General features: G+C 37.7%; 1 protein-coding gene across 7 annotated transcripts in view; it reads left to right on the top strand.

Moving 5' to 3' along the window:
• Positions 1-27345, top strand: part of Map2k6 (mitogen-activated protein kinase kinase 6) — a 195993-nt gene that overhangs the window by 138534 nt on the left and 30114 nt on the right. For 6 of the 7 annotated variants that reach the window (XM_087208572.1, XM_021248612.2, XM_087208573.1 and 3 more), the window contains 5 exons: positions 9526-9592; positions 23361-23409; positions 24000-24113; positions 26519-26638; positions 26881-26997. In XM_087208572.1, the coding sequence (XP_087064698.1) occupies positions 9526-9592; positions 23361-23409; positions 24000-24113; positions 26519-26638; positions 26881-26997 (467 nt within the window). Of the gene's footprint in view, positions 1-6182; positions 6822-9525; positions 9593-23360; positions 23410-23999; positions 24114-26518; positions 26639-26880; positions 26998-27345 lie in introns of those variants that run through there. The other variant, XM_087208574.1, reaches the window with a different exon arrangement.

Genomic DNA, 27345 nt, shown 5'->3' with positions numbered 1-27345 from the left:
GCATTGACTGCAGAAGGAACAATATTCTATTTTACAATAAACCGATAATAACCTAGTATACAAATAGGCAAATAACTTGAATAGGTAGCTCGTGGAAAAATGATGATGTCAGTGGATATATAAAAAATACTGAGCTTCATAAAATATTTTTAAAAGTGTGATTAAAAACAATGAAGTATAAACTATTTGTCTACCAAATTGGTAATTTAAAAACATTATTAAATTACCAAGTATTCTTGAGGGATTATTTATTTATTCAATTTTTTCTTTTTCTATTAGAAATTTAAGCTAGCTTGCTAGATTGCATACAGTTCAGCAATTTGACACAAATTTAAAGTAAATAAGACTACCTATGAAATAGTTTTGCCAGACAAAAATACTGAGAATTATGAACCAGGACACCTGTAATCCTAGGACTCTAGGAATCTGAGGGAGAAAAATTGCAAAATCAAGCTCAGTCTGGACAGGTTTTGTGAACTTGTCTCAAAGTTTAAAAAATAAATAAAAATAAAGAAAGGGCTAGAGCTTTAGCTCAGTATGATGGCCCTGAGTTTAATCTCCAGTATTAGAAAGAGAGAGATAGAAATTTAGATAGAGATAGCAATAAAGATAAGATAGAGAGAGAGATAAGATATAGACAGAGATGGAGTGAGAATGACAGAAAGACATAGAAATTAATAAACTTAACAATCAATTATAAGGCATGGAGTTGATTTTGATCCTGATTCAAACACACAGTAATTTAAAAATATCCAAGACTATAATTTTGAACACTAAGAAGATATTAAGAATTTTTTGTGTGTAGGTGTGATAATGGTTATTGGGATTATGTTTTTAAAAAGAGCCAGTTTCTTTAGAGACATTTGGTAAATTGTTTATTAAAAAATGATTTGATGTCTGGGGATGTAGGTGGAAAAAAGAGGAAATAAAATTGGCCCTGGGTTGATATTGGTTAAAGCTGGGAAATACTTACATAAGGACTGATTAGAACTGTTTGTGTAATCATTCAGATATTTAAAAGGTTCCATAGTAAAATGCTATTAAAAGAGTAAGACAGAAACAAAGTAGAGCCAAAAAAACAACATGCTCCAGAAACGAATATGAATATGCTTTCCAGTTGGCCTTAAGTGTTTTAACCAGTTACCTTATGGATGGAAACACATGATGAAACATCATTCACAGTGGCCACAGGCAGGGATTGGTTAATTATTGCAGAAGAAGCCAGGTCCTTCTGTAATAGATAAATTACACTTTCTCCTGAGTCTTTATAAAGGGGACATTATATAAGGTAAGAAAATTATCCTTCTAGAGTAGAATTTCAGATGCTTCTTTTCAAGGTGTACTTCATTATGGTAAAATGCAGTTCAGTAAAAAAAAAACAAAAAACAGAGCTGTGTGTAGGTCAGCTTTCCATCACTGTAGCAAAATAGCTGAGTTAATATACTTATAAGGACAAAAGGACAAAAGATTAATTTTGGCTCACGGTTTTAGAGGTTTAGTTCATGGTAGGTTGGCTTCATATTTTCAGGCCTGTGGAGAGGCAGAATATCATAGTAGAAAGCATGTGGTGGAGGTGCTGACTACCTCATGGTGGCTGGGTACCAGAGAGAGAGAGAAAGAGAGAGAGAGAGAGAGAGAGAGAGCAAGCTGCGGTTTCAATATCCTTTTCAAGGGTATGCCCCCCATTGACCTAAATTCCTTCCATTACGTCCCATCTCCTAAAGGTTCTACCACCTCCCAGCTCCCAGTGGCACCATCAACTAGGGATGAAGCCCTCAACATAGGAAACTTTGTGGGACATTTAAGGTCCAAATCATAAAAAAACTGGGAAAGAGGCAGAATACAGAATAGACCCTATGGGAGTAGCTACTAAAAATGATTATAGCTGAGCTTCCTGTGAATTTCTTTGTGGTTTCAATCTTCAAGCAGCTGATTCAATCAAAGTTAATCTATAGTTTTCCTAGGTTATAAGAGAGATGATCACAGTGCTACTAAAGTTGTAGTCTTCAGGGCTGGGTTGTAGATCTGTAGACCGTGTAAGAGCACTTGCCTAGCTTGCACCTGATCCTGGCTTTCAACCCCAGCGGTGGAAAAAAAAAAAGAAGTAACCTCAAATCAGAGAGGAAAGAGAAATCCCTTTCTCCTAATCCTCTTAAGACTGAGTGCTTTCTGTGATTCCATTGCTATTTAAAACCTTTGTATCTCAATAAATTTCAAACATATTCAAAAGTACACAATCTAATGAACTTCCTATATTAATTAGACCTTTGACAATTATCAGCTCTTGGCTCTATCTTTTCACCTGCACAAATCATTTTTGAAACAAATCCTAGAATCATTTTATTTCACTTGTAAACATTTCTGTTTTTAATCTCTTATAAAATGAATGTTCTTTTTAAACCATATTAAAACTCAGTGTGCATTTTGAAAAGACTGTCTCCCTAAATTTCTCTGCCACCTCTTGCTGTACTTTTATTTTAGAGTGGTGGTGGTGATTTTAACATCATTATGACTGCCTTTCCTTTAGATAAAGACTCATGAATGGAGCAGCATGTGAAGGAGGAAGCAGATGTGTGCAGACAGACAGTGGGGGATTTCCCCGCCCAATTACTGTTTGCCTCCTACCTTCACACTGGGACTAGTTGACAGCTCGAGGGCATTAGCTGTGATTTGCTTTTAGGTGTTTTCAAGACCACCCAGTCATTATCAACACACTCCAGCTTTCCAGGTCTAAAAAGAGAGCTTCGGTCACATAGATTGCAGGAAACCCTTCTGAGTGCTTTACATTTTTTTTGAAAAGGAGGACATTTTCCTATTAGTCTGTGATGCTACTCTGCACATCTGGCTCCTTCTCCCTTGCCAGGACCAGCAATTCTTGTGTCTTTCAGTGATTATTCTCTAAGATGTTCTTGCCTTCGCTGCTTCCTCTCTTCTCTTGTTCTTGTTTCTTTGTCTGTCTAATTCACCTTTCCATTTCTGTTACTCCCAGATGTGCACATTTTCCCACATCCAACTGAAGCTTCATTTATCTCCTTGAAATCTGACATATGTTTCTCCAGCATCTTACACTTCTTATCACATCCGAATTGAGCCCTGGTAGCTGCATTCTCCCCACTGCCCACACCCACTCCGCTTTCTCTGCTTTTCTTCTTTCATTTAATTTTATCTCAGTGTGGAAAAGCCTGATGATGGTGGCTATTCCAATTAGTATTATCCCCCCTACTACTCAACTTCCATTCCTCTATCCATTTCTTATCCACTAAGTTACCAGAGCTTGCAAATTTTGCCTCTGCAGATTTTAAGCAGCTTATCTATCAGCCAGATCACTGTGGTCTCTGCCTCGTATTTCTTGGCTCTGTAGATGGTAAGATATGGGGTCAGGCTTTCAAGAACATCGCTTTTTAGTGAAAGTGCTGGATGAACAGATGGGTTCAATTAATCAGAGTAGGAAGGGAGATTAAAGATAATGCCCAAGGTACTATGGCCACATAGAAAGGGGCATTTGCTGCACTTGGGGCTTTTGAGGAAGGTTTCATGGATAAGGACATGCATGAAGTTGATCAGGGAAAACAGGTAATAAGAACATTTCAGGGAAAACACGAACAAAGATTTGAAGGCTGAAAACATCAAGGCATATGTATATGTGTGTTTATACATATGTGTTTGTGTGTGTGTGAGTTTCAAAATATCTGAAGATACCAGGTTAACTAATCTTATTACATTACTTTTTTTCTGTGCCATAGATGTAGCATGACATTCTTCTCAGAAACGTAGATGACTTTTCTTCTGAAGTCTGAAATTTGAAATTTATTATTTATGATATTGCATTTTTTGACTCCAACCTACCCTTCCAGGCTTCTTTCTGTCACCATCTTTGACTTTATCCAAAGCAAACAACTCAGAATTCTTTGAATACACTACACTTGTCTTTTCCTACTCTCAGTAGCACATCCTTATCTTACCTGGAATCCCACTTGTTGCCGTTCCAAGTCCTGATGGTAGAATCCTTCCCATTATTTTTTGAACTTTTTTTTTTTTTTTGAGAAAGAGAGAGGATCTCATCATATAGTTGCAGTTAGCCTAGAACTCTCTAGATAGCCCAGGCTGGCCTTGAGCTTGTGATCCTCCTTCCTCAACCTCCCTAGTACTGAGATTGTAGGCATGTGCCACCATATCCAGCTTGAACTTTTTTTTATTTTGGAAGCATTTAAAATATATACAAAGAAGAAATATTGTGTAGTGAATCCTCATGTACTCTCAAATGCTACCAATTGTGTGGTGGTGCACTTCTGTAATTCTAGCACTCACAAGGCTGAAGCAGGAAGATCGCAGTGAGTTTGAGGCCAGCCTGAGCTACATAGTGAGTTCAAGGCCAGCGTGAACTACATAGTAAGACCCCATCCCCCAAAACCAACAAAAATACCCACACTTCTTTTGTATTCCTTTGTGAGACCTTTCTTTTTTTCATTTTCTTTTATCCTTTCTTTTTTTGCTGTTGTTGTTTCCTTTCTCCTGCTTTCAGTGTGAAATGCTTGTAACATCCACCACATATACTTACTGTTATCATAGCAATTTGATTTTCATATCCTTTGACTCTTTGAAAGCAGAATTTGCATCCTAATGAATTTTGTCCCTTGTAACGTCTTCCTTTGGTCAACTATTGGCAATTTCAGCTCAAAGACAGAGATAGCTCAAAATGGTCTAGAAAATATTCAGCCAATTAGTATTTCTGATATGTAGGCACTGGGCAAAATCACCACTGTCATGCAACATAAATTCTAGTGGGGGAGATAGGTAGTAAATAAGAACAAATAAATGCAAAAACAAATAAGTACAACAATAAAATAGCTATGGATTATGAGAAAAAATATGAGGAAAATAAATGGAAGGTGGTCATGGGGACCTGTAGTAGAGCGAATGGTGTGGAAGTGTTCTGTGGGGTACGTGATCAGTGAGCTGAGTTTGGAGGATTGAGTTCTCATCCACAAGGACTGGGACCCTCCAGAGAGAGGGAGCAGTGTGGTAAGCTGCTAAGACACTGATGACAAATCTTTTAGAGACCGAGTGCCCAAACTGCAACCCAAAACCCACTTATTTATTGCGAAGGGCCAATACTGCAATTAAACCAAAATACTGAGGTTTTAGTTTAGAAAAAAATAACTCATACACTTGGCTCTCATGCCAACAGAGAGGGCTCTGCGTGCCATAGGTTCGCCACCACTGTTGTTGGAGGTCCTCCCTGAAATCAGAGTGAGTGTGGGTTTTCAAATGAGCTTTTTAGCTTTTCTTCTCTACACTTCTACACTGCAGTTCCAAAGAGATTTGGCACACTGCTAGAATTCTCAGTGGTGCTTGTGGCCAGTGGCTTTGGGGGACCACAGAATCCATGTCCACTTTCATATGGCTGTTGTGAAGCCAACTTTTCCCCTGTATTCCCGTTCCTCTTCCCTGCTCTATTAGTTGTTTAATCATTGCAATTGAATAACAGCTAATGACATTTCTCTGCCAGTTTCATTGCCAACTACATTTGGATCTTGAGCCCAGATGCAAGGAGTAAGGAGAGGGCAGCCAAGGCCTTCAGGTTGCCAGTTACTTGGCGAGAAATCCCATTCATATTGGGAAACAGATTTTTAAAATAAATTTGGCACAGGAAGTACCACCATCCTTTTGTGAAGCTATAAACCTTCAGAATCATGCTCTCCAGCCCTCAGCCAAGCTGACAAATATTTAGGCTTCAGCATATCCTCAGAGTGCCACCTTCTGCTGACCGTGTGGGGCCCTTGTGCTGTTTAGCTTGGCACTGCAGCACAGTCTTCTACTTTATGTAACAAGGCACATCAGAGAAGCCCTTTGTGCTCACCCTCTGCGAGTGGGTGCTGGGCAAGACCTCTCGTGTAACCCAGCATTTTCCATACAGCCAGAGCTAGTGAACATTTCTGTGGCCTGGTAAAGATTTTCTAACTATTGCCAAGCCCCCCATGCTCTTTGCTTCAAGCCAGGCTTGTCATGACCCAGCTTTAGTTTAAGATGAAATTTACAAATATACATGTGTGTTGGAACCTCACTATTTTCAGAGAAAATGCATGGGTGTGACACCGGCTGATGTAATGCAGCACTGCCTGGCCCTGTCAGGCCAGCAAGGACTCCTCTTTGTGGATTTTACCAAGAACAGGGCAGGAAGACAGAATCCTCTTTCTGAGGAGGCTTGTTGCTGGCGTTGGACATAGTATAGTGCCTATTTTCTGACTTTTTTTCATTTTTGCTTTAGAATGTCAAGAGAAGAGACCGTTGGACACAGTGGGCCAGATAGCTTTATTGTTCATATTGTTCCCTCCCCTTAATTATTTTTTTTAACTTAGTGTTTCAATGGTAGCATCAGGTGTTGGCAGCTTTCCTAGGGCAAACAGATTGCACTGAAGTAAACACAGCTGGAAACTGACCATGTATTGTTTATCTTTCTTTAAGAAATGAAAGAAGCATTTATAGGGAGGCTGGAGAACATTGTACCACCCAGAATTACTTTATAGATTTACTTCTCCGAGTGTGGTTAATGATAAATGTCACGCCTGGGTGTCCAAATGGAGCCACTTCCGGTCTCCCCTCCTGAGCTGCAGTTTCCCTGGGAACAATGAACTCACAGAGGTTTGCTGCCGTTTGCTGTGGAGGAGGAGGTGGAGTCTGGTCCTTTTGGTTTCTCCTGGCTGAAGTGTGTGGTCCTTGAAACTAAGTAAAGAATGACTTCTGTGGGGTTTTCTTTTGCTGGCTTTCCCTGCAGCCTTCAAAACTTTGTCAGCGTTGCTGGCTTTCTCAGAGATGGGCAGGTAAGTGAATCCTGGAATGTTGGTGTGTATGTGTTTATGATTTCTGTATTATTCGATCTACTTCTTCAAGTGAGGACAGGGTATTTTCTAACAGTGCATTTCAGCTAGGTTTTGTGTCTCCTGGAACAATCTTTTCCTTGTTGCTGTCAGCAGTTTGCTAGGGTTTGAAATATTAGACTTAAGAAAAGTCTGGAGACTATGCAAATCTGCAACTTATATATAGTTAGGGATCGAGTCTAAAGAAAAGTAGTTGGCAGTTTCCCTAAGCAGGCAGCAAATTCAGGGGGAGGAATGGGGTCAACGTCAGGCAGAGCGCCTGGGTGTGCAGGTGAAGTGGAGAAAGAACCATGGAGTTTCTGCTCCCACTTGGAGACTTTATTGTTGTTGTGCTTATTTATCCTTTTGCTCTCTGTGCCAAAAAGTCTCTCTCTCTCTGTCTCTCTCATTTTCAGGATAGATGTTTTGACACTGTTAGGAACTGCTCCTAATTACTTGTTGTATTAAGGTTTTTCAAAGAAGGTTTTCTCTAAATAACTTTTTCTATTTCCATCTTACAAGAACTGAGTAAGAAATGAAGAAGAGAAAGAGGAGTTTAAGAGTAACTTCTGCTTTTGGTTTGCTTAAATGAACACAGGCAAAATACATTTTGCTTTTAGTTTTATTTCATCTGAGAGGATTATAGCATTGTGTTACTGAGATTACCTGAATCACCTGTCATATGCACTGGACAATGTATGTAGTTATTTGAATAAGTTGAATCTGTCCTTCATCCCTTGCTGTATTGCCTCATTTGAAATAGCATCCCCTGACTTTCTGATGGAGTCTCATGGATGAAACTTGTTGGAATTAGGCCATATGTCTATTTGGGTTTTCACAATCAAATCAGGCACCTAGCAGAGTTTCTGGTATGTAGTAAAGCTTGATGTATTGTCAGTTGACATTGCATTGTGTTGAGTAATTGAGTAAAATTTCCTAAATGGTGCTATGTGCTCCAAGAACAAGAAAGTGAATGGTGAATTTTAAATCTTATACAATGGACAGAGAAAAGTGAGGAGAGAATTGAGAAAAATTGTTTGACTAAAGGTATTCCTGAAAGACTTTCTCTGTGTTGATTGATAAATATAGTTTTTTCTGGCTTTATGAAACTTGATATAATTGATGTAGATTTCAGATTTTGAAGGAATGGAAAGAAAAAAACTTAGTTACTCATTGTATTGGGTGTTGATAATGTGACACATTTTGCTCATGAATTTCATGTGATTTTTCTTAGTGACTTAGCAAGACCCTATCTCAAAATAAAAAGTAAATTAAGAAAAGCTGGGATATATCTCAGTGAAGGCCTTGGGCTCAATCTCCAGAGAGAGAGAGAGGAGAGAGAGAGAGAGAGAGAGAGAGAGAGAGAGATTGTTTCTCCATATGATTGTAATTAAGAGCTTTTTATGGTATCTGAGGGTTTTCTCTTATTCATTATCTGATTTGATCCTCATATCAGTCCAGTGAGGTGGGTTTTGATGTAATTTTCCACTTTTACAGTGGAGGAGTCCGATGAAAAGCCACTCTGGTGGTCCCTTGGTGAATGGATAAATTGAAAATTTATCCTACTCATTCTGAAGTAGTGGGTAAAAAGCCTCTAACTTGAGTGTCAGGAGTCCTGGACTCTGATTCTGACTAGGTCATTGCTGGCTCTGTGATGTTAATCAGGTTCCCAAAGTCTTCAGATGTCACCTTCCTGCAAGGAGTTTACCTACTTGATTTCTTAAGTTTCTTAGCAGCTTGAGAATCTACCCAGGACTTCACTCAGGGCTCTCTCTACCCTGAAGTGCTCACTTTCAAGGCAGAGAAGAGGTGATGGAGGAAGTAGAACTGTGGGCCTTCTATCCAGTTCTGCTTAGGTTCCTCCTGCTAAGTGCAAAGAGACACAGGTTCTTTATAAAGGAAGAAAAATCCCAGGCTCTTAAAAGACCGTTTTTGTTTTTTTTCTAATCTGCTTCCTGAGTTGGCATTTCTCAGTCTGTTCTTTTTTGACTCATCAACAAAAGTACTTGAGCCAAGTTCTCGTGTAGTTTTAGCTCATGGATGAGCAATATCAGGTTACGTTCCCATCTGGCCCCCAAAGAAGTGGTAACCTCTTTGCCTGAGCCCATCTGTTATCTTAATCCATCTTGGAACAAAGCCGATATAAGAAAATATTACTCTAGGTTGTATGTTTTAAAACCATCTCTTAAGGTTTTCAACTCCTGGCAGGTTGACTGAGGAATGGGGCAGGGCAGGATAGTGGAAAAGCAGTTTTTATTCTACTTGCATTGTTAATTTTAGCAACTGTTCACAGACAAATTTAGAAAACTGTAGGACACTGAGGTAATAGTGACTGCATTAAATGTGAGGTAATGGTGACATTAAAAAGAAAAAAAATCCTGTAACCAACATCATCCTTCATCACAATTATTGTATAAAAAGAAAAGACAAAGAAGTTAAATGACAAATTCTCAGCAGAGAGAAAGAGTAAGTCTTACTGGGAAAAGGGAGTGGGCATTCTTACCTGGATGCTTTCAGGTTGAACCGATGAAAATGCTGCTCTTAACCCCTGCCTGCGTTTGGGACCCCTGTGAGTGCTGGTGCTTGGGGTTTTGGGACTCACAGACTCTGCTCCTGCCCTCTTGCTGTGATGTAGACTTTAACATTTTCCTTATTTCTTTCTCCATAGGCAAGAAGCGAAACCCTGGCCTTAAAATTCCAAAAGAAGCATTTGAACAACCTCAGACCAGTTCCACGTAAGTTGACAAGATCAATATCTTAATCTAAATTCTTGTACTTCATAGATTTTCCATTGGGGGTTCATTTTTGGACTAGCGAGCGATGCCTTGACTTTGGGTGAAGTTGGTGGAAAAGAGAGCCCTTTAGATTGGAAGTCATTGGCTCAATGTTCTTAAGCCTGAAATAATCATAGGTAACTTGGGAGGTGGTCTCTCAAACTATTGGCTGAGTGAGAATTGAGTGTTACCTGCATTTGAGCTAAGGGTCTGTTGAATGAAGAAGCAAGTCTCTGTGATAGCCACTACTATAAAAGTTGGGTTAGATAGAAATATATTTGGTGAAGGTGAAGATCCACATCCTGGCACCCAAATCCTGCCCCATATAAACAGTAAGCAAAATGAGGTGAAGAAACATTCCTTATTCAGTTGAAGCTTTTAACTGTACCTACAAGTTCTAGTGAAGCAGAGGACCTTCTCTTGGAGTCCCCCTGTGTTTCTTTGTCTCTCTGTGGGATGATGAAAGAACTTCCTTTCCAGCCTGTGTCATGACCACATGCCAGAGCATCTGCATGAGATGAATGAGATTTCCAAGGCAATAAATCATGTTAGAGGCACTAGTGAGCCAGAACAAGTCAGAGAGAGGGCATCTGCATGGAAGCTGGTGTTTTTAAGGCCTTTGTTGATGTCTACAAAGTGCCTCTCTTTGTAAAGGTTTTGATCTTAACTGTGATCCAGCACATCAGAAATTGCACCCCCTAGTGTTGAGCTGTGCCTTAAACATGATCTTGTCTATTGTAAGACTGCTGAGATCCTTGGTCTTTGCATTTCCATGTCATGACTCAAAGAAACTTTTCACTGAAGAACTTACAGGGATAGGCCAGAGTGAGAGGCTGCTCTCTTGGGCTCCGGATGGTAGCTGAAGGACTAATCTTTAGTTAGCATCTTTGCGTGTGTGTGTGTGTGTGTGTGTGTGTGTGTGTGTAGCTGTAAAAGGAAGGTCTTCCTATACCTACCATCAAGGTCGTTTTTTTGGGCTACAGGAGGGTCCTCTGAACAATTGGTTCCCCCACTCTATGGCCCTGTATACTGTGTAATTATTATTTTTTTCCCTCTCTTGCTTCTCAAGCGCTTAGAGTCAAACATATGGCCTGCTTGTGTTACCTGTATAGGACTTTATAGGATATTCTTTTAAACTTTTTTATTTGGAAATAATTACAGATTCACAGAAGCTGCAAAGTAATGTACAGGAAAGTTCCCTATACCCTTGCCCCAGCCTGCACCAGAGTCCCTAACAACTCCCACCCATGTTAACACGTTACATAACTGTAGTGTATTATAAAAAATCAAGAAAGTCATATTTGTTATCTTCATCAGTTTTGGATGAGGTAAGTACTACCACAGTCAAGGAGCTCAACTTTATGAGCAATGCAACTCTTCTTTTATCTGCTGTAAGTCATACCATCCTCTTCTTCATGTCCCCATCCCTAATGCCCAGCAACCACTAATCTGTTCTCCATTACCATTTTGTTATTTCATGATTGTTGTACAAACTGCATCTCTTTTTGAGATTGATCTGTTTTTCATTCAGCATACTTTTCTTGAAATTCATTCAAGGTTTGTGCCTATCAGTAACTTTACTTTACAGCTGAATACCGTTCTGTGGTATGGTTATACCACAACTCATGTAAGGAAATATGGATGGTTTTCAGTTTTAGGGTATAAGAATAAAGCCATTATGAACATTTCCATATAAAGTCTTGCATGAAAGTTAGTCTTCATTTTTCTGAGATGTATACCCATTAGTTCAATCACTGATTTATGCGGTAAGTCCATTTTCAGTTTTGAAAGAACTGTCAAACTGTTTTCCAGGGTGCTTTCCCATTTTATATTCTCAGTAATAATGTATAAATGATGTGGGTTGTTTACATCCCTGTCAGCCTTTGGTGTTATCACAATTTTTCATTTTAGCCCTTCTGATGCATTAGTGATATAGCACTATGGCTTTAATTTGAATTTCTCTAGTGGCTAATTATATAGAATATGTTTTTAGGCGCTTATTTTCTACCCATATATTTTCTTTGGTGAAATGTCTGTACATATCTTTAGACTTCTAACTAGATTTTCTTTAATTGCTAACTTTAGAGAGTTATTTATCTGTTCTAGACAAAAGAACTTTTTCAAATATGTGATATAAAAGGATTTTCTCCCAGTTTGGAATTTGTTTTTTCACTCTCTTTTTGGGATGTTTCACAGAGTAAAAGCTTTAAATTTTGTTGAAATTCAATTTATCAGTTATTCCTCTTAAAGATCATGCTTTTGGTAACAAGTGTAAGAAACCTTTGCCTTGTCCTAGGTCCTGAAGATTTTCTGTATTCTTGTCTAGAAATTTTATAGTTTTACATTTAAGCCCATGACCTATTTGGAGTTAATTGTTATACAAGTTCCATCTGAGGATTAAATTGAGTTTTATAATTTTTGCCAGTGGATTTCCAGTTGTTCCAGTACAATTTGTGGAAAAGACTGTCCCTTGTCCATTGAATTTTTTTTGCTTCTTTGTCTACTATCAATTGGCCTTATTTGCTTTGATCTTTTTCTGGATTCTCTGTCCCATTCATTTATAGGTCAGCATCACACTGTCTTGATTACTGCAGCTATATATGAAGTTAGGCCATTGGGAAAAGTGATTCTTCCAACGTGGTTCTTTTTTTTCAAAATTATGCTGACTCTTGTAAGGGCCTTTCTCTTTCATATACGTTTTAGACTAAGTTTGTCTATGTCTACAAAGAAACTTTCTGACATTTTATTAGGAATTGAGTTTAATTTGTAGATCACTTTAGGGAGAATTGATATCTTTTTTGCTGTCTTCTAATCCATGAGATGGTGAATTTCTTCAGGGTTTTAGATTGTCTTTCCTTTCATCAGTATTTTATAATACAGATTATCTATATTAGTATTTATTAAGATTTGTATCTAACTATTTAAATTTTTTGGATCAATTGTAAATGTTATTCAGATTTTTGTTTTGGGTTTCACTTGTTCATTGGCAACACACAGAAATGCAGTTGACGTTTCTGTGCTGATCTTACATCCTATGACTTTACTAAACTCACTTAGTAATTGTAGAAGCTTTTCATAAATCCCTGAGGGATTTCTATGTAGGTGATCATTCCCTTTGTAAAGAGGAATTTTTATTTCTTCCTTTCTAGTCTCTCTGGAAGTGGCAAGAATGTTCAGTACTGTGTTAACTAAGATTGGTGAGAGCAGACAGCTTTTCTTTGTTCCTTCTTAGAGGAAAAGTGTTCAATCTTTTGGTTTTTTGTTTGTTTGTTTGTTTGTTGTTTTTTTGAGACAAAATCTCACTGTGTATTCAGGCTGGCCTTGAACTCACTATGTGGCAAAGACTGGTCTCGAACTCATGGCAGTTGTGTTTCACCCTCCTGAGTGCTACAGGTGTGCCCCATTATGCCCAGCTTTAATCTCTTACTATTGAGTCTGGTGATAATGTAGATTTTTAAAATGATGCCATTGGTGAGTTTGAAGAAGTTCCTCTCTAGTCATACTATAGTGAGAATTTTTATTACAAATGGGTGTTTTATGACTTTTTTATGTGCATCAAGTGAAATGATCATAAACTTTTCCTCTTTGGTATATTAATATGGTGAATTATATCCATTAGGTTTTTTTTTTTTTTGGTACTGGGGATCAAACTCAGGTCCTTGCACTTGCGAGGCAGGCAGCAGAACCACTGAGCTAAATCCCCGGCCCTATATCCATTGATTTTTAAACACTGAACTAGTCTTACATCCTCAAAATGAATCCTAATTGGTTGTGATATAATTTTTAAAAAACCCATGTTAGATGTGATTTGCTAATGTTTCAGGGAGGATTTTTACATCAAAGTTCATGAGAGATGTTGGTCTGTGCCAATTTTTTATTTCTGTTGTGCCTTTATTTCTAATTTTAGTATTAAGATAATACTAAGTATTAAAATAAATGTTCTTTCTTTTATTTCCTAGTAGATATTGGTGTTAATTCTTTGAATGTCTGTTAAAGTTCTCCAATGACACAAAATGTGCCTGGGTATTTTTCTGGAACTTCTAAATTACAAATGCAATTTAATACATGTAAGTCTTTTCAGATTATCTTTTTCATCATGGCTGGCTTTTTGTAGACTGTGACTTTTGAGGAGTTGGTACATTTCTTCTAAGTGGTAAAATTTCTGAGAGTAGTGTTGTCATAGCAACGGCTGCAGGATCTGTTGTGATATCCTGTTTTTGTCCCCTGATGTTGGTAATTTCTGTCTTCTCTCTTGTTGTCTTTGTGAGTTTTGCTTAAGTTTTATCAATTTTATTTATTTATTGAAGAATCGGATGTATTTTATTGTTTTCGTGTTTTCAATTTAATGTTTTCTGTTCTTACATTATAATATTTTCTTTTAAATATATCCTTGTATCATGCTGAGAGTGAAGCTTAGTGGTACTGTACAGAACTTTCCTAAAATGAATGAGGCTTTGCTTTTTTTTTTTACACAAGACTTAATAGATTTTATTTATTTTCTTTTTTAAAAATTTTATTTCATTGGTACATTTTAGGTATACAATATAATGACATTCATCATTGGAAATTTGCACGTTTACATAATCTCTTGTGGTTCTTATTTTTCCCCCTTCCCCTGCCCTCCCTTCAACCCCTCCATCCCTCCCTATTTACAAAGACTTTGTTTCCATTTTTTCATTTTCTCATATTGATTCCATTCCTTTCTTTCCGTTCCCCCACGCCTTCCACTTCCCCTTTGCCCTTTTCTTCCTATTTCACATTATCTATTATAACTTTTAGTCCTTATTTACACTTTCAGTTTCTCACACTAGAGAAACTATTCAGTATCTACACGTGTGTCCTATTTATCTCATTTAAGAGTATCGCCTCAATGTTCATCCATTTAGCTATAAATGTCTCTAATTTCTCATTTTTTTATAGCTGAGTAGTACTCCATTTTATAAAAAAACTACATTTTCTTGATCCAGTCTCCCATTGATGGGGAGTTGGTCTGCTTCCAAATTTTAGCTATTACAAATTGTGCTGCTATGAACATGGGTGCACATATAATCACTATGGTATGATTCTTTTAATTCTTTGGGGAAGCTGGGTCAAATGGAACTTCCAGTCCTAGTTCTTTGAGGTATCTCCATACTGATTTCCACAGTGCTTGCACCAGCCTACACTCCCACCAGCAGTGGAGCAGGGTTCCTCTTTCCCCACAGCCCCGCCAGCATTTGTTATTGGTTGATTTCATGATAGCAGCCATTCTTTCTAGACTGAAGTGGAATCTCAGCGTTGTTTTCATTTTCATCTCTTGAATGACCAGTGATGTTGAACATTTTTTCATATGTTTATTTGCTATTTCTGCTTCTTTGTCTGAGAAATGTCTGTTCATTTCAGATGCCCATTTTTGGATTTGGTCTTTGAATTTGAGAGGTCTGATTTTTTTCAGTTCTTTATCGATTCGAGATAGCAGACCTTTGTCTGAGGAAGAGCGGGTGAAGATTTTTTCCCACATTGTGGATTGTTTCTTCACACTGCTGGTGGTTTCTTTTGCTGTGCAGAAGCTTTTTAATAAGAAAAGATCCAACTTGTTGATTGTTTGTGCTAGTTCATGGGCAAGTGAGGTTTTGTTCATAAAGTCTTTTCCTACACCAATGTCTTCAAGAGTTCTACCTAACCTCTATTCCAGCTGGTTCAGTGTTTCTGTTTTAATATTCAGGTCTTTCATCCATTTTGATTTTATTTTAGTGCATGGTGAAAGATATAGGTATAGTTTAAATGTTTGGCAAGTTGAAACCCAATTTTTCCAGCACCATTTATTAAAGAGGCTATCTTTACTCCAGTGAGGGTGTTTGGCTCCTTTGTCAAAGATGAGGTGGCTGAGTGTGTCTGGAGTTGTTTCTGCATCTTCTAATCTGTTCCACTGGTCCTCAGATCTGTTTCTTTGCCAGTACCATGCAGTTTTTATCACAGTAGGTTTATAGTATAGTTTCAAGTTGGGGGTTGTGATACCCCCTGCCATGTCTCTGTTACCTAGAATTGCTTTTGCTATTCTGGGTCTCTTGTTCCAAATGAATTTTTGGATTGTTTTCTCAAGGTCTGTGAAGTATGCTGCTGGGATTTCAATTGGGATTGCATTGAATCTATATAGCAGTTTTGGAAGTATGGCCATTTTTACTCTGTTGGTTCTTCCTATCCAGGAGCAAGGGATGTATTTACATTTTGTGATATCCTCTTCAATCTCTCAGTGAGTTTGTTGTTCGTATAGAGGAAAGCTATTGTTTTTTGTGTGTTGACCTTATATCCAGCTACTCTACTGAGTCTGGTTATTAAGTCTAGAAGACTTCTGGTGGATCTTGGGGTCTTCTATATAGAGTATCATATCATCTGCAAATAATGACAATTTGACTTCTTCGTTTCCTATCTTTCTTCCTTTTATTTTTTTCTCTTGTCTAATTGCTGTGGCTAATATTTCCAAAACTATATTAAACAGGAGTAGTGATAGTGGACATCCTTGTCTTGTTCCTGATTTTAGTGTGAAGGATTTCAGTTTTTGACCATTTAGTATGATACTGGCTCTTGGTTTTTCATAGATGGCTTTTATCAGATAGAGGTAGAGACCATCTATTCCAATTTTGGTAGGGTTTTTATCATAAATGTGTGTTGGATTTTGTCAAATACTTTTTCCGCATCTATGGAGATGATAATATGTTTTCTGTCCTTGGCTCTATTGATATAGTGTATTACATTGATTGATTTGTGTATGTTGAACCATCCCTGCATCCCTGGGATGAATCCCACTTGATCAGGGTATATGATCTTCTTGATGATCTTCTGCATTCTATTTGCAAGTATCTTCTTAAGGATTTTTGCGTCTATGTTCATTGGTGAGACTGGGCTATAGTTCTCTTTTTCAGTTGGGTCTTTCTCTGCTTTGGGGATCAAGGTGATGCTTGCTTCCAGGAATGAATTTGGGAGTCTTTCTTCCCTTTCAATTTCATTCAAGACTTTAAACAGTAGTGGCAGTAGTTCCTCTGTAAATGTCTTGTAGAATTCAGCAATGAAACCATCAGGACCTGGACTTTTCTTTTTGAAATTTTTTATTAGTTCATGTTTGCATTACATAATGATTACATTTTTTTTTTTTTAACCTGGGCTTTTCTTAGTTGGTAAGTTTTTAATTATGTTTTCAATTTCATTGATCAATATTGGGTCCTTTAGAATTTTTAGGTCTTCTTCATTCACTTTGGTAATTCATATGTATCCAGGAATCTGTCCATTTCTTCTGTGTTTTCCATCTTATTGGCGTATAGGTTCTTGAAGTAGGTATTGATGATTCTCTTGATTTCTGCTCGGTCCATCGTAATTTCACCCTTTCATTCCTAATTGTATGGATTTGGGCCTTTTCTTTCCGTTTTCTGATAAGATTGGCTAAGGGTTTGTCAATTTTGTTTATTTTTTTTGAAAAACCAACTCTTGGCTTCATTGATTTTTTGTATTGTTCTCTTAGTCTCCATTGCATTGATTTCTCCTCTGATCTTTGTAATTTCCTCCCTTATATGAGCTTTGGTTTTGTCCTGCTCTTCTTTTTCTAGAAGCTTGAGGTTCAGCATCAGATTGTTTAATTGGGCTCGCTCTGTGTTCCTAATATGAGTATTTACTGCTATGGATTTCCCTTGTAAGCCTGCTTTCATTGTGTCCCATAGATTCTGATATGTTGTATTGTCATTTAATTGTAGGAACTATCTGATTTCTTCTTTAATTTCCTCTCTGATATTGGTCATTCAGAAGTGTGCTGTTCAATTTCCATGCGTTTATGAATTTTTTCCTGTTTCTTTTGCTATTGATCTCCAATTTCATCGCACTGTGGTCTGGTAATATACAAGGGATAACTTCAGTTCCTTTGCACTTCCTGAAACATGTTTTATGAGCGAGTATGTGGTCTGTTTTGGAGAACAACCTGTGTGCAGCTGAGACGAATGTGTATTCTGATTTTGTAGGGTAGAACACTCTGTAAACATCTGTTAAGTTCATTTGTTCAAGAGTTTGTTTGAGTTCTAGTATTTCATTACTTATTTTTGTCTAGTTGATCTGTCTATTTGTGACAGTGGGGGTATTGAGGTCCCCCACTACTATTGTATTAGTGCATATATGACTTTTCATGTGCATTAATATTTGTTTTATATAGTTGGGCGCTCTAGTGTTTGGTGGAAATATATTTATGATTGTCATCTCTTCTTCTTCAATTGCTCCCTTTACAAGGATGTAGTGTCCTTCTTTGTCTCTCCTAATCAGCGTTGGTTTGAAACCCACTTGATCTGCAAAGAGGATAGCTACTCCTGCTTTTTTTCATGTTCCTATCACATGGAGTATTATTTTTCACCCTTTAACTTTCAGTCTATAAGTTTCTTTTTTTTTTTTTTGGTACCAGGGATCAAACTCCAGTCCTTGTGCTTGCGCAGCAGGCAACAAAACCACTGAGCTAAATCCCTGACCCTATAAGTTTCTTTTTGAATTATGTGTTATTCTTATATGCAGCATATTGTTGGATTTTGCTTCTTGACTCATTCTGCCAGTCTATTTCTTTTGATTAGTGAATTGAGAGCATTAACATTGATGGTTATAACTGATACGTACTGACTTATCCTTGTCATGATTTTTTCTTTTTGTTGGATTCTCCCCTTTGCATTTAATTTCTTGTCTCACCCAACAGATTCATTCTGCTGTGCTTCCTGGGGTTGTGATTCTCATTGTCTTTTCCTAGGATATTGTCTAAATTGGAGTGCTGGTTTGGTATTCATGAAGTTCCTCAGGTGCTCTTTGTCATGAAAGTATCTTATTTCTCCATCAATTTTGAAAGATAGTTTTGCAGGGTACATCAATCTGGTTTGGAGGCTGTTTTCCTTTAGGGCTTGGAATACATCACTCCAAGCTCTTCTTGCCTTGAGAGTTTATGTTGAGAAGTCTGCTGTGACTCTGATGGGCTTTCCTTTGTATGTGATTTGTTTCTTTTCTCTAACTGCTTGTAGAACTTTGTTCTTCTGTTGGGTTTCTGGAATTTTAACAATTATATGCCTATGTGTAGATTTTTTTTTTGATCAAGGCTAGTTGTAGTAGTATATGCCTCACTTATCTGTATGCCAAGTTTTTTTCCCCCTGCTTTGGAAGTTTTCTGCCATTACTTCTGTGAACAGTTTTTTTATGTCATCTGCACTCTCTCCTGTTTCTTCATTGACTCCAATCAGTCTTATGTTAGTCTTCTTTGCATCATCTAGCAGCCACTAGATTGATTTCTCGTGTTCCCTTACAATTTTAAAGCAATTTTTCTTTTCCTGGTCACTAATTGTAATCTTATCTTCTATATCTGAAATTCTATCCTCACACTAGCTCATTCTGCTGCATAGATTTTCAATGGAATTTTTAAACTCCTGAAAATTTGTTTGCATCTGTTTTATGGATTCCATTTGTTTCTTATGTTGAGATTCCATCATGTTCTTTAGCTCCTCTCTAGATTTATTAATCATGTCTTGCACTATGAACACAATCTCTGCTGTTGACTGAGAAATTATTTCTGATTTCATTTTTTCCAGATCCTCTTTTGTTGCCCATTCAGGGAGTCCAGGTGGTTGAGCATCTAAGTGTTCCATCTTGTTTCCCTTTGGGATTGCTTTAGGTGATCTGTAAGGCTGGTTTTGAGACTTGTTTATGTGTCTTCTCATTTCAGTGAGCTGGGGGTGGTTTGTGCTGCTGGCTCCCACGTGGGTTACCTCCTCTGTGCTGGGAGTCGTGGTACCAGTCTTTTAATTCATTCTTGAAGAAGCCTTTTCTGAGCTTCTTGCACGTGTGGTTAGCTGTAGCTAGTACCTGGTACAGGTTGATCACTTTCCCTTTAGGATTCTTTTCTTTGTAGGAATAACAGAAAACAGCAGAGGAGTTGAGGCTTTGCTTTTGATCCTCAGCACTGCGGGAAGGAAAAAAATTAATTCTAAAATAAACCTCCTAATATCTTGCTTTTCTTCCCTATAAAACATGTGCTTTGTCCTTTCTTAATGTATATTAATTTTCTGTATTTTATAAATTTTTGAAAACCTTCCTCAGTATAAGCAATGAACTAGAATCTATGTGAGTATAAAAGTGGTTTCTGTTTTATATGTTGAATACACTTTTCTCCTTAACTTCATAAAGCCAAGACCATCACTTTATTATTGTGGACTACGCCTCTGTAGCTCTTCTTTTTATTTTAATACTGAGGTTTGGGATTATACTTGTAGAGAAGTGGCTTCCATATTTTATATTTTTGTTGGCATGTTTTTGAGGTTGGCTTGGTGATTCTTACTATTTTCCCTGCCGACTCCTGCTATGCTGCATGAAAGTAAATAGCCTGAGACAGAGTTCCTTTATCTCTAGTTCCATGTGTGTGGTCCTCCTGTTTGAGCTCTTTCTTTGAGTTGCTGATACCAGTGTGCCTTTCACTCAGGTTTCTGAGCTGTCCCTTCACTTGATCAGTAGTAACTAGTTCTAAATCACTGCCATGCTAGTTTCATTTCATTTAACCCTCTCAAGAGACTCGGGAGGCTGTTTTTATTCCTCTCACATGGCAAGTGAAACAACAGAACTGTGTAAGGGTCACATGCTTTGCTCAGAGTCATTCAGTGTAACCTCATGGGTAAGAAGAGTTCAGGCTCTGGAGCCAAAGTGCTGAGGTTATTTACATTTGGGGTATAAACTTCACTAGTTGAATACCTTAGGCAAATACACTTAATTGCACTAAGAGTTTTCCCTTCTAAAAAAGAGGAATAAACTCGATGTGCTTGTTAGGAGGATTAGGTGTCATAATCCATATTAAATGTCTAGCTCAGTACCTGGTTTGTTGTAATTGCTCAGTGAAAGGTAGCTCAAGGTTGTTTATTATGGCAGCTTCTAAATGGCAAAGCTGGCAGATAAACTCAGGTTCTCTCAGTCTCATATGTGTTTTTAGCCACACATTCAACTGGGTGAGAGTTTGACCAAACAGGTCATGGCTAAATGAAGTAGAATCTTCTCCTTCTGTGCTTGAGAAGTCATCACGATGCTGCTCTGGGTTTCAATGTCATCATCTCTTTGAATGAGCATTAGTTATTTAATCTCTTTGCATTGAAAGAGAGGTAAAAATACTTCTAAGAGTTGTTAAAGGAGCTACTTAATGTAAATGCTCTAGCGCAGTCTCTGGCCCAAGCGGGCACTTCATAAAACTTATTAAATAAATTAGTAATAATAGTAACCAGTGAACTAAAGAACTATAATAAACCAAAGCTGGTAGTTCATATAAAACACTAGAACTAGGTGACCTTTGGAATACCTTTGGTCTTCCAGGGAAAGAATTTTATAATAAGCTTAGTTCTTGCCCCATAGGGCTAAAATATTGAATAATTGACAGAGAGTGTCCACCCACAGTGTAAACCTCCTGCAGAGTCTTAATGCCCCTGGCAAATGAATATGCCCAGCTCTGGACAGAAAGAATGCAGTGTCAGTTAGTTCAGTCTGGGATGTCAGTCCTGGCTCCGTAGTTAGATGCTTTTGGCAGACTTGATGAACCCAGAGGCCCGAGGCTCAGGTGGATTCATTGCTTTTATTAGCAAAGGCCTAGGAATTGGGAGCAGGCTCTTTGATTCAGTCTCAGATGGGCGTCACCGGAGCAGGTTAATAACTTTATCCAGTTTTCTTATTTCCTATTTCTCTTCCTCTCAGGTCAAGGCTGAGATTCAGGTGACTCAAGTTTTATTTTCAGTGTTACTGACAACAGAAGTGTGGCTTCTGAAAATCACACACGTTTTGAGGATTTTATTTTTCTTAATCTGGAAAGTGGCACTTTGCACCCCCTATTAAGTTCGGGTGTAAGGTATAATGCACATTTAATGTAGAGTTGGAATCAGCAAACTTTTCTAAAAGACCAGATAGTATTTTAGGCTACCTGGGCCTCAATGGCATCTGCTGCTTATCCTTTGTTGATGGTATTTTTCAACTAATTAAACTTATAAAAGTCCTTTTTTAGGCTGTAATTTGCCAAGTTCTATTATAGAATATAAGAATAAGAGGTCTAGAAGAGCTTTTATCCAATACCCTCATTGGTTGGCAAGAAAATGGAGGTGGCCCACATACATGGATTTTTTTCTTCCTCCATACTTTTAAAAGAACAAGGCATTGAAGAATTGCAAAGGATTTTTAAATTATTGATATTAATCCTATCTTTCAAGTGGTATTTGTTTTTATTTCAAAGCTCTATTGTAATTAATACAAACAAATTGTGATGACTAAAAAAACAGCGCTAGACATTTTAAGAATGAGAAATTAGATGTTTTAGAAATTTGGCTTTTCTGGAAAACTTCTCTGAGGACAAATTTCCTGCTCAGCAACACAAGATGCACAAGAGCATCACTACCTTTTGAGTGTGTGTGTGTGTGTGTGTGTGTGTGTGTGTTGTTTTGTTTTGTTCTCTCTCCTTTATTCCTGGCCTCTGTTTTAAATTAGTATGGAAAAACTTCAAGTATTCTGTGCATATCAGGGAGATTTTGAGGTGAGAGAAGATTCATCATTAAATCTTAGATTCATGTTTATATTTGTGTTTATATTCCTACCTCTTTCTCATTGTTTTATGTATGATCAGTTTGAGCAGAAGGGGTAGAATCATAATCCACCAAGGTTGGAAACAATTGCCATTGGCAAAAGATTCTTCCCCCTCTTCCTTTTATTTCCTCTACTTCCACCCTTCCTTTCTTTTTCCTGTGTATCTTTTTGAAGACAATTGTGTCATAGAATGGGCCTCCAGAAAGACTTGAGTTGCCCCTGTTAGGCCACCCTTGGGTTTAGCTAGCCTGTAGTTCTTCTGTTTGATCATGTTACCAATATGTTTCTTGGCATTTGCTACTTTTCTCTTAACACTTTTGGTACATTTATGTCAAAAAAATACCTTGCTAGGCTCCTAGTTAAGTGCCCAGGCGAAGCCAAACATCTTTCTCCTAAGTAAATTGCTACCGACTGAGAGGTCATTGAAATAATAGAAAGAAGATCACACAAGGAGACTATGGAGACACAAAATGAACAAACCTTTGGCTCCTAAGAAGCTCACTGAAGAGTATGTTCACTATGTACAATCACTGGACTTGATTAGACAGCCTGGTAGGAAAGAAAAGATACTGAGATAAAATCAGGAGTTCTTCGGGATGGGACAAGCCATTCACCTCTCGGAATCTTTCTTTTGTCCATCTATACAGGAAAGGACTACACTGAGAACTCCTGTGTTTTATGAATTTCGTGAATTGTTTCTATTTAAAAAAATTGTGGAAAGAGTGGTGAAATGATTGGATACATTGGTGCCCTTAGATGAAAGAAAAGACTTATTTCTCTAGCAGAATTATCTATACAGCTGCACACTTGTGGCTCCTGTTTTTTGGATATTTACTGTGTGCCAAACATTATGCCAAGCATTGTACTTAGAATATCTCACTTAATGCACATTCTTACTCCAGAGGGTAGTGTATAATAATATCCCATGTTAAAGAAGAAAATGGAGGCTCAAAGTGTTGAAGCATTTTAGACTCAAAAGGTATTTTATTTCTAACCCCTTTCTATTCATACTGTTATGCTATTTTATTTGACTGATGAACTTCACTTTCTTCTTTAGGAAAACCTCTCCTGTCACATATGATTTGGGAAGGATAGTTGACCGAATATCTCACATCTGTTCTTTTTCCCTCAATTTCCCTAGGCCTCCTAGAGATTTAGACTCCAAGGCTTGCATTTCTATTGGAAATCAGGTGAGAAAAGTCAAGCCTACCAGCCAACACCTTGGCCATTTTATATATATGCTTTCTGGCTGGCTACTGAAAAGTTTTTTGCATATGTAACATGCTTTTAGGGGATGGGTCAAAAAAGTTTGAAATTCAAGCAAAATGGTTGTGGCGCTTTTGCTATTTTGAATTGTGAATTGAAATCAGGCTGCTGTGGTTCTCAGGAAAGGTGTATGAGGAGAGTTGATGATTCTCTTGGGAGGGAATTTCTCAACGCCACGTAGATCTAGCTGGCAGAAGTCAGTAATAGACTATAAAGATAATTAAGGGGGTGTGGCTAAGGAACTGCGGTGGAGCGAGTTTCAGCTGAGCCACTTGAAAATTGAATCGGATGCATTTGGATCCATTGCCCGTGCCAAACAAGTGGGTATTGTGAGAGTCTAAGCTTTTCTTGTGGCTTCTTGCTTTTAGTAGTTGTTTTCACGTGCTAGAAAGTACTGTGGCCTATCAAGAATCCTTATAACATTTGGAGAAATGAGATAGAGGACAAGATAGTTAGTGTAGTGTCCAGTTTATTTTTCACTTTCCTACTGCATGATGACTTTTTTCTCTTGCAGAACTTTGAGGTGAAGGCAGATGACCTGGAACCTATAGTGGAACTGGGACGGGGTGCATATGGAGTGGTGGAAAAGATGCGGCACGTACCCAGTGAACAGATCATGGCAGTGAAGGTAGAGTTGAAGTTTCCCCAAATGTTTTCTACCCATGGTGTGGACATTTGTCCATTTCAGCTATAATCCAGCCCTTTTCATAGAAGCAAAACAAACTTTAATAGGTTGAAAAAGAAAAGATTATTTGCAGGGAATAATATTTCTCTCTAAATGGGTGGAAAACACTTCCTTGGAATGTGCTGCCTCATTCATTCATTCATTCATTCATTCCGTGGTACTGAGGATTGAACCCAGGACCTTTGCACTGAGATACATCCCTAGCCCTTTTTAAAAATTTTTAGGCAGCATCCCCATAAGTCACTAAGTTGCCCAGACTGGACTTGAGCTTGCCACCCTTCTCCCAGTCTCCCAGAGTGGTGGGATTACTGGTGAGTACCTGTAATACAAAGCATGCCTGGCTTTGTATTTATTTTTTACCTCAGTCCCATCCCCTCATTTTAATTTTTTATACCACTACCATGTCATCATTACACTTAAAAGAATTATAATACTTTTTTTAAAGCTCATCTAATATTGGTTTTGAATTAAAATTTCCTTAATCATCTCCAAGTGTTTATATATATATTATATATATATATAATATATATATATATATACACATATATATATATATATATTTTTTCTGTTAAAAATTCTTCCTGGAAAATCAAGAAACCAGAATTGAGACAGAAAATTGTCTCTGTTCTGGAAAAAGGAGACATCTAGTATAAATTTACAGTTTTTGATCCGTGAACAGAGATCTGGAATCAGTCTGTATTTCTTGAGTAGATGCTAGAAGGATCTTAGAGAATGAGGATCTTTAGATGCCTTAGCCTATCTGGGCCCTTGTTAGGAATGGCTGGAGGCTTGGATCCTTTTGTTGTTGGAAGATGGAGCTCTCTACCCTTTCTCTTGTAGATTTTCCAGTCTGTTCTGCTAACTCTCATAAAGAGGCGAAACCTGTGAAGGCCTGGTGACATTGTATGTTTCCTGTCAGTTAATGACATAATCACCTTTCTGCAAGGTTGTATTTGGAGTTGTGATGGGTTTTGCTTCACTCAGAAGTGCTCAGTAGAAATGAGTGGTTTCTCCTTTTGTTTGATTCTAAGTCTCACAGCTGTCACAGTTTTATTACAGTTGCTATTTATTCCAAATACCACTGGCCTCCGTATCCATGGGTTCTACAGCTGTAGACTCAACCAGCTGTGGATCAAAAACATTTGAAAAAAATTATACTGAACATGTGCAAGGTGTTCTTTTTGCCATTAAACAATACAGTATAATAACTATTTCCATAGGATTTCCATTGTATTGCATATTATAAGTGATCTAGAGCTGATTGAAAGTATATGAGAAGATAATGTATAGGTTATTTGCAAATACTAAGTCATTTTATCTAAGAGATTTAAACATACTTAGATTTTAATATCTAGGAAGGAAGGGCAATTTCTAGAAATAATACTCAGGTACAGAGGGCTGTCTGTCATTATAATCCTACATTTTCTTAAAGAGGGGCATCTGACTTTTTTCTCTTTAAGTACCAAAATGAGCAGTAAAGTAATTCATATTGTGGCTTCTTTGCACTGAGCAGTTATAATACAGTAAACCAGAATTTTTTTGCACCTTGGAAATACATTCCCAAGCATTTGCCCACTCTCTAAAACAAACTATCAGTTTTCTTCTTACCAGGGACTATTCAGGAAATCAAACGACCATAGTCTTTCTTATTTTACATTTGTTATAATCATGTGAGATAAAAATATGATGAATATTTTTAAAAATTTTAATAAGTATTACAGTAAAAGAGACATTGCCATTAATCTCCTTCAAAACACACCCCCTCATTTCAAACACACTTATCCCGTCGTTTTTGCCACTTTCTGAAGCAATATTAGAAGGCTTCTTTCATGAGTGTCTTTAGTTGCGCTGTCATAGCTGCCTTGATGCCTGACTCATTTAAAAACATTTCATGGTCATTTTGACTTTGGGGAAGAGCCAGAAGTTACACAGTGCCTGATGCAGTAAATAAGGTGGATGACACACTGTAATGTTTTCATTTGACAGAAAGTGCTTGTAAGTGTTTAATCAATGAGGGATGATCATAAAATACAGTTAATGTTTAAATTTAAAAAACTAATTACAGTAAAAGATGCATTGCCATTAATCCTTAGAGTACTCAAAATATTTCTCCTTGCTTTGAACACGCTTATCCCTTTGTTTTTTGGCAATGTGTCTTTCACTGTAATAATTATTTTTTATTTATTCACTGTATCTTTCAAACCCCCTTATAGCACTGATTTGTGGAAGGTGCTAGCAGTTGTGAATTTTTGTATTGTTTTCAGGATGGGGCTCCTTGAGGTGACTGCCTTATTGGCTGACTCATCCTCAGAGTTGCACCCATAAATTTCTTATGCTTTCTCATGCAGCGGATCCGGGCCACTGTAAATAGCCAGGAGCAGAAAAGGCTATTGATGGATTTGGATGTCTCCATGAGAACAGTGGACTGTCCATTTACTGTCACCTTCTATGGCGCACTTTTCCGGGAGGTAGGTGACGGTCTGGTGCAGAGTTCAAGGTGAACAATAACTGAAGGTTCTTTTATCACATCAGTGCCTGTTGGCTTGCTCTTTGGAGAAATCTTGCTCATTGATAAATTCCTTTGAGATCTCAAAGGAAAGCTATATATTTCCTTGCAAAACTCAAGAGTCAGTTCTTCAGGACAGGTAAACATTTTTTCCTTCTCCCTTTTCCATCCTTGTTAATGATCCTTGAATTGATTGGTCTCCAGGGAGATGTGTGGATCTGCATGGAGCTCATGGATACGTCACTAGATAAATTCTACAAACAAGTTATTGATAAAGGCCAAACAATTCCAGAGGATATCTTAGGGAAGATAGCAGTTTCTGTGAGTATATCACCTATCTACAAGGAAAATGTGTGAATTCTTGCTGTAGGTGTCTTTATATCCCCAGTAGGAGGAAATGTTCCTTGCACCATATCTACCATGTAGCATATGTCTGCTGAATGCATGAGTACATTTTGCAGTGGATAAATAAGTACCATTTTCTCCTAAGGCTTGTGTGGAGGATGCTTCCACTGATTTGGTTTGGTAGACTCTACATTAAATGAGTTTAAGCAGTTCATTCATCTGCAATGACTGCATTCCCAGTGTCTGTATTCTGATGTCTATACTGCATTTCAGTTTTGATTTGTAGATTTTTCAAATGATTTCTTAAGACTAAAAACAAAAGTA

This window comes from Heterocephalus glaber, unplaced genomic scaffold, assembly GCF_053883595.1.
Source record: "Heterocephalus glaber isolate CG9 unplaced genomic scaffold, H.glaber_assembly_v1.0 deba00000937, whole genome shotgun sequence".
Classification (NCBI taxonomy): Eukaryota; Metazoa; Chordata; class Mammalia; order Rodentia; family Bathyergidae; genus Heterocephalus; species Heterocephalus glaber.
Note: the sequence above shows the minus strand (reverse complement) of the source record. Positions and strands in the feature narration are given on the sequence as shown.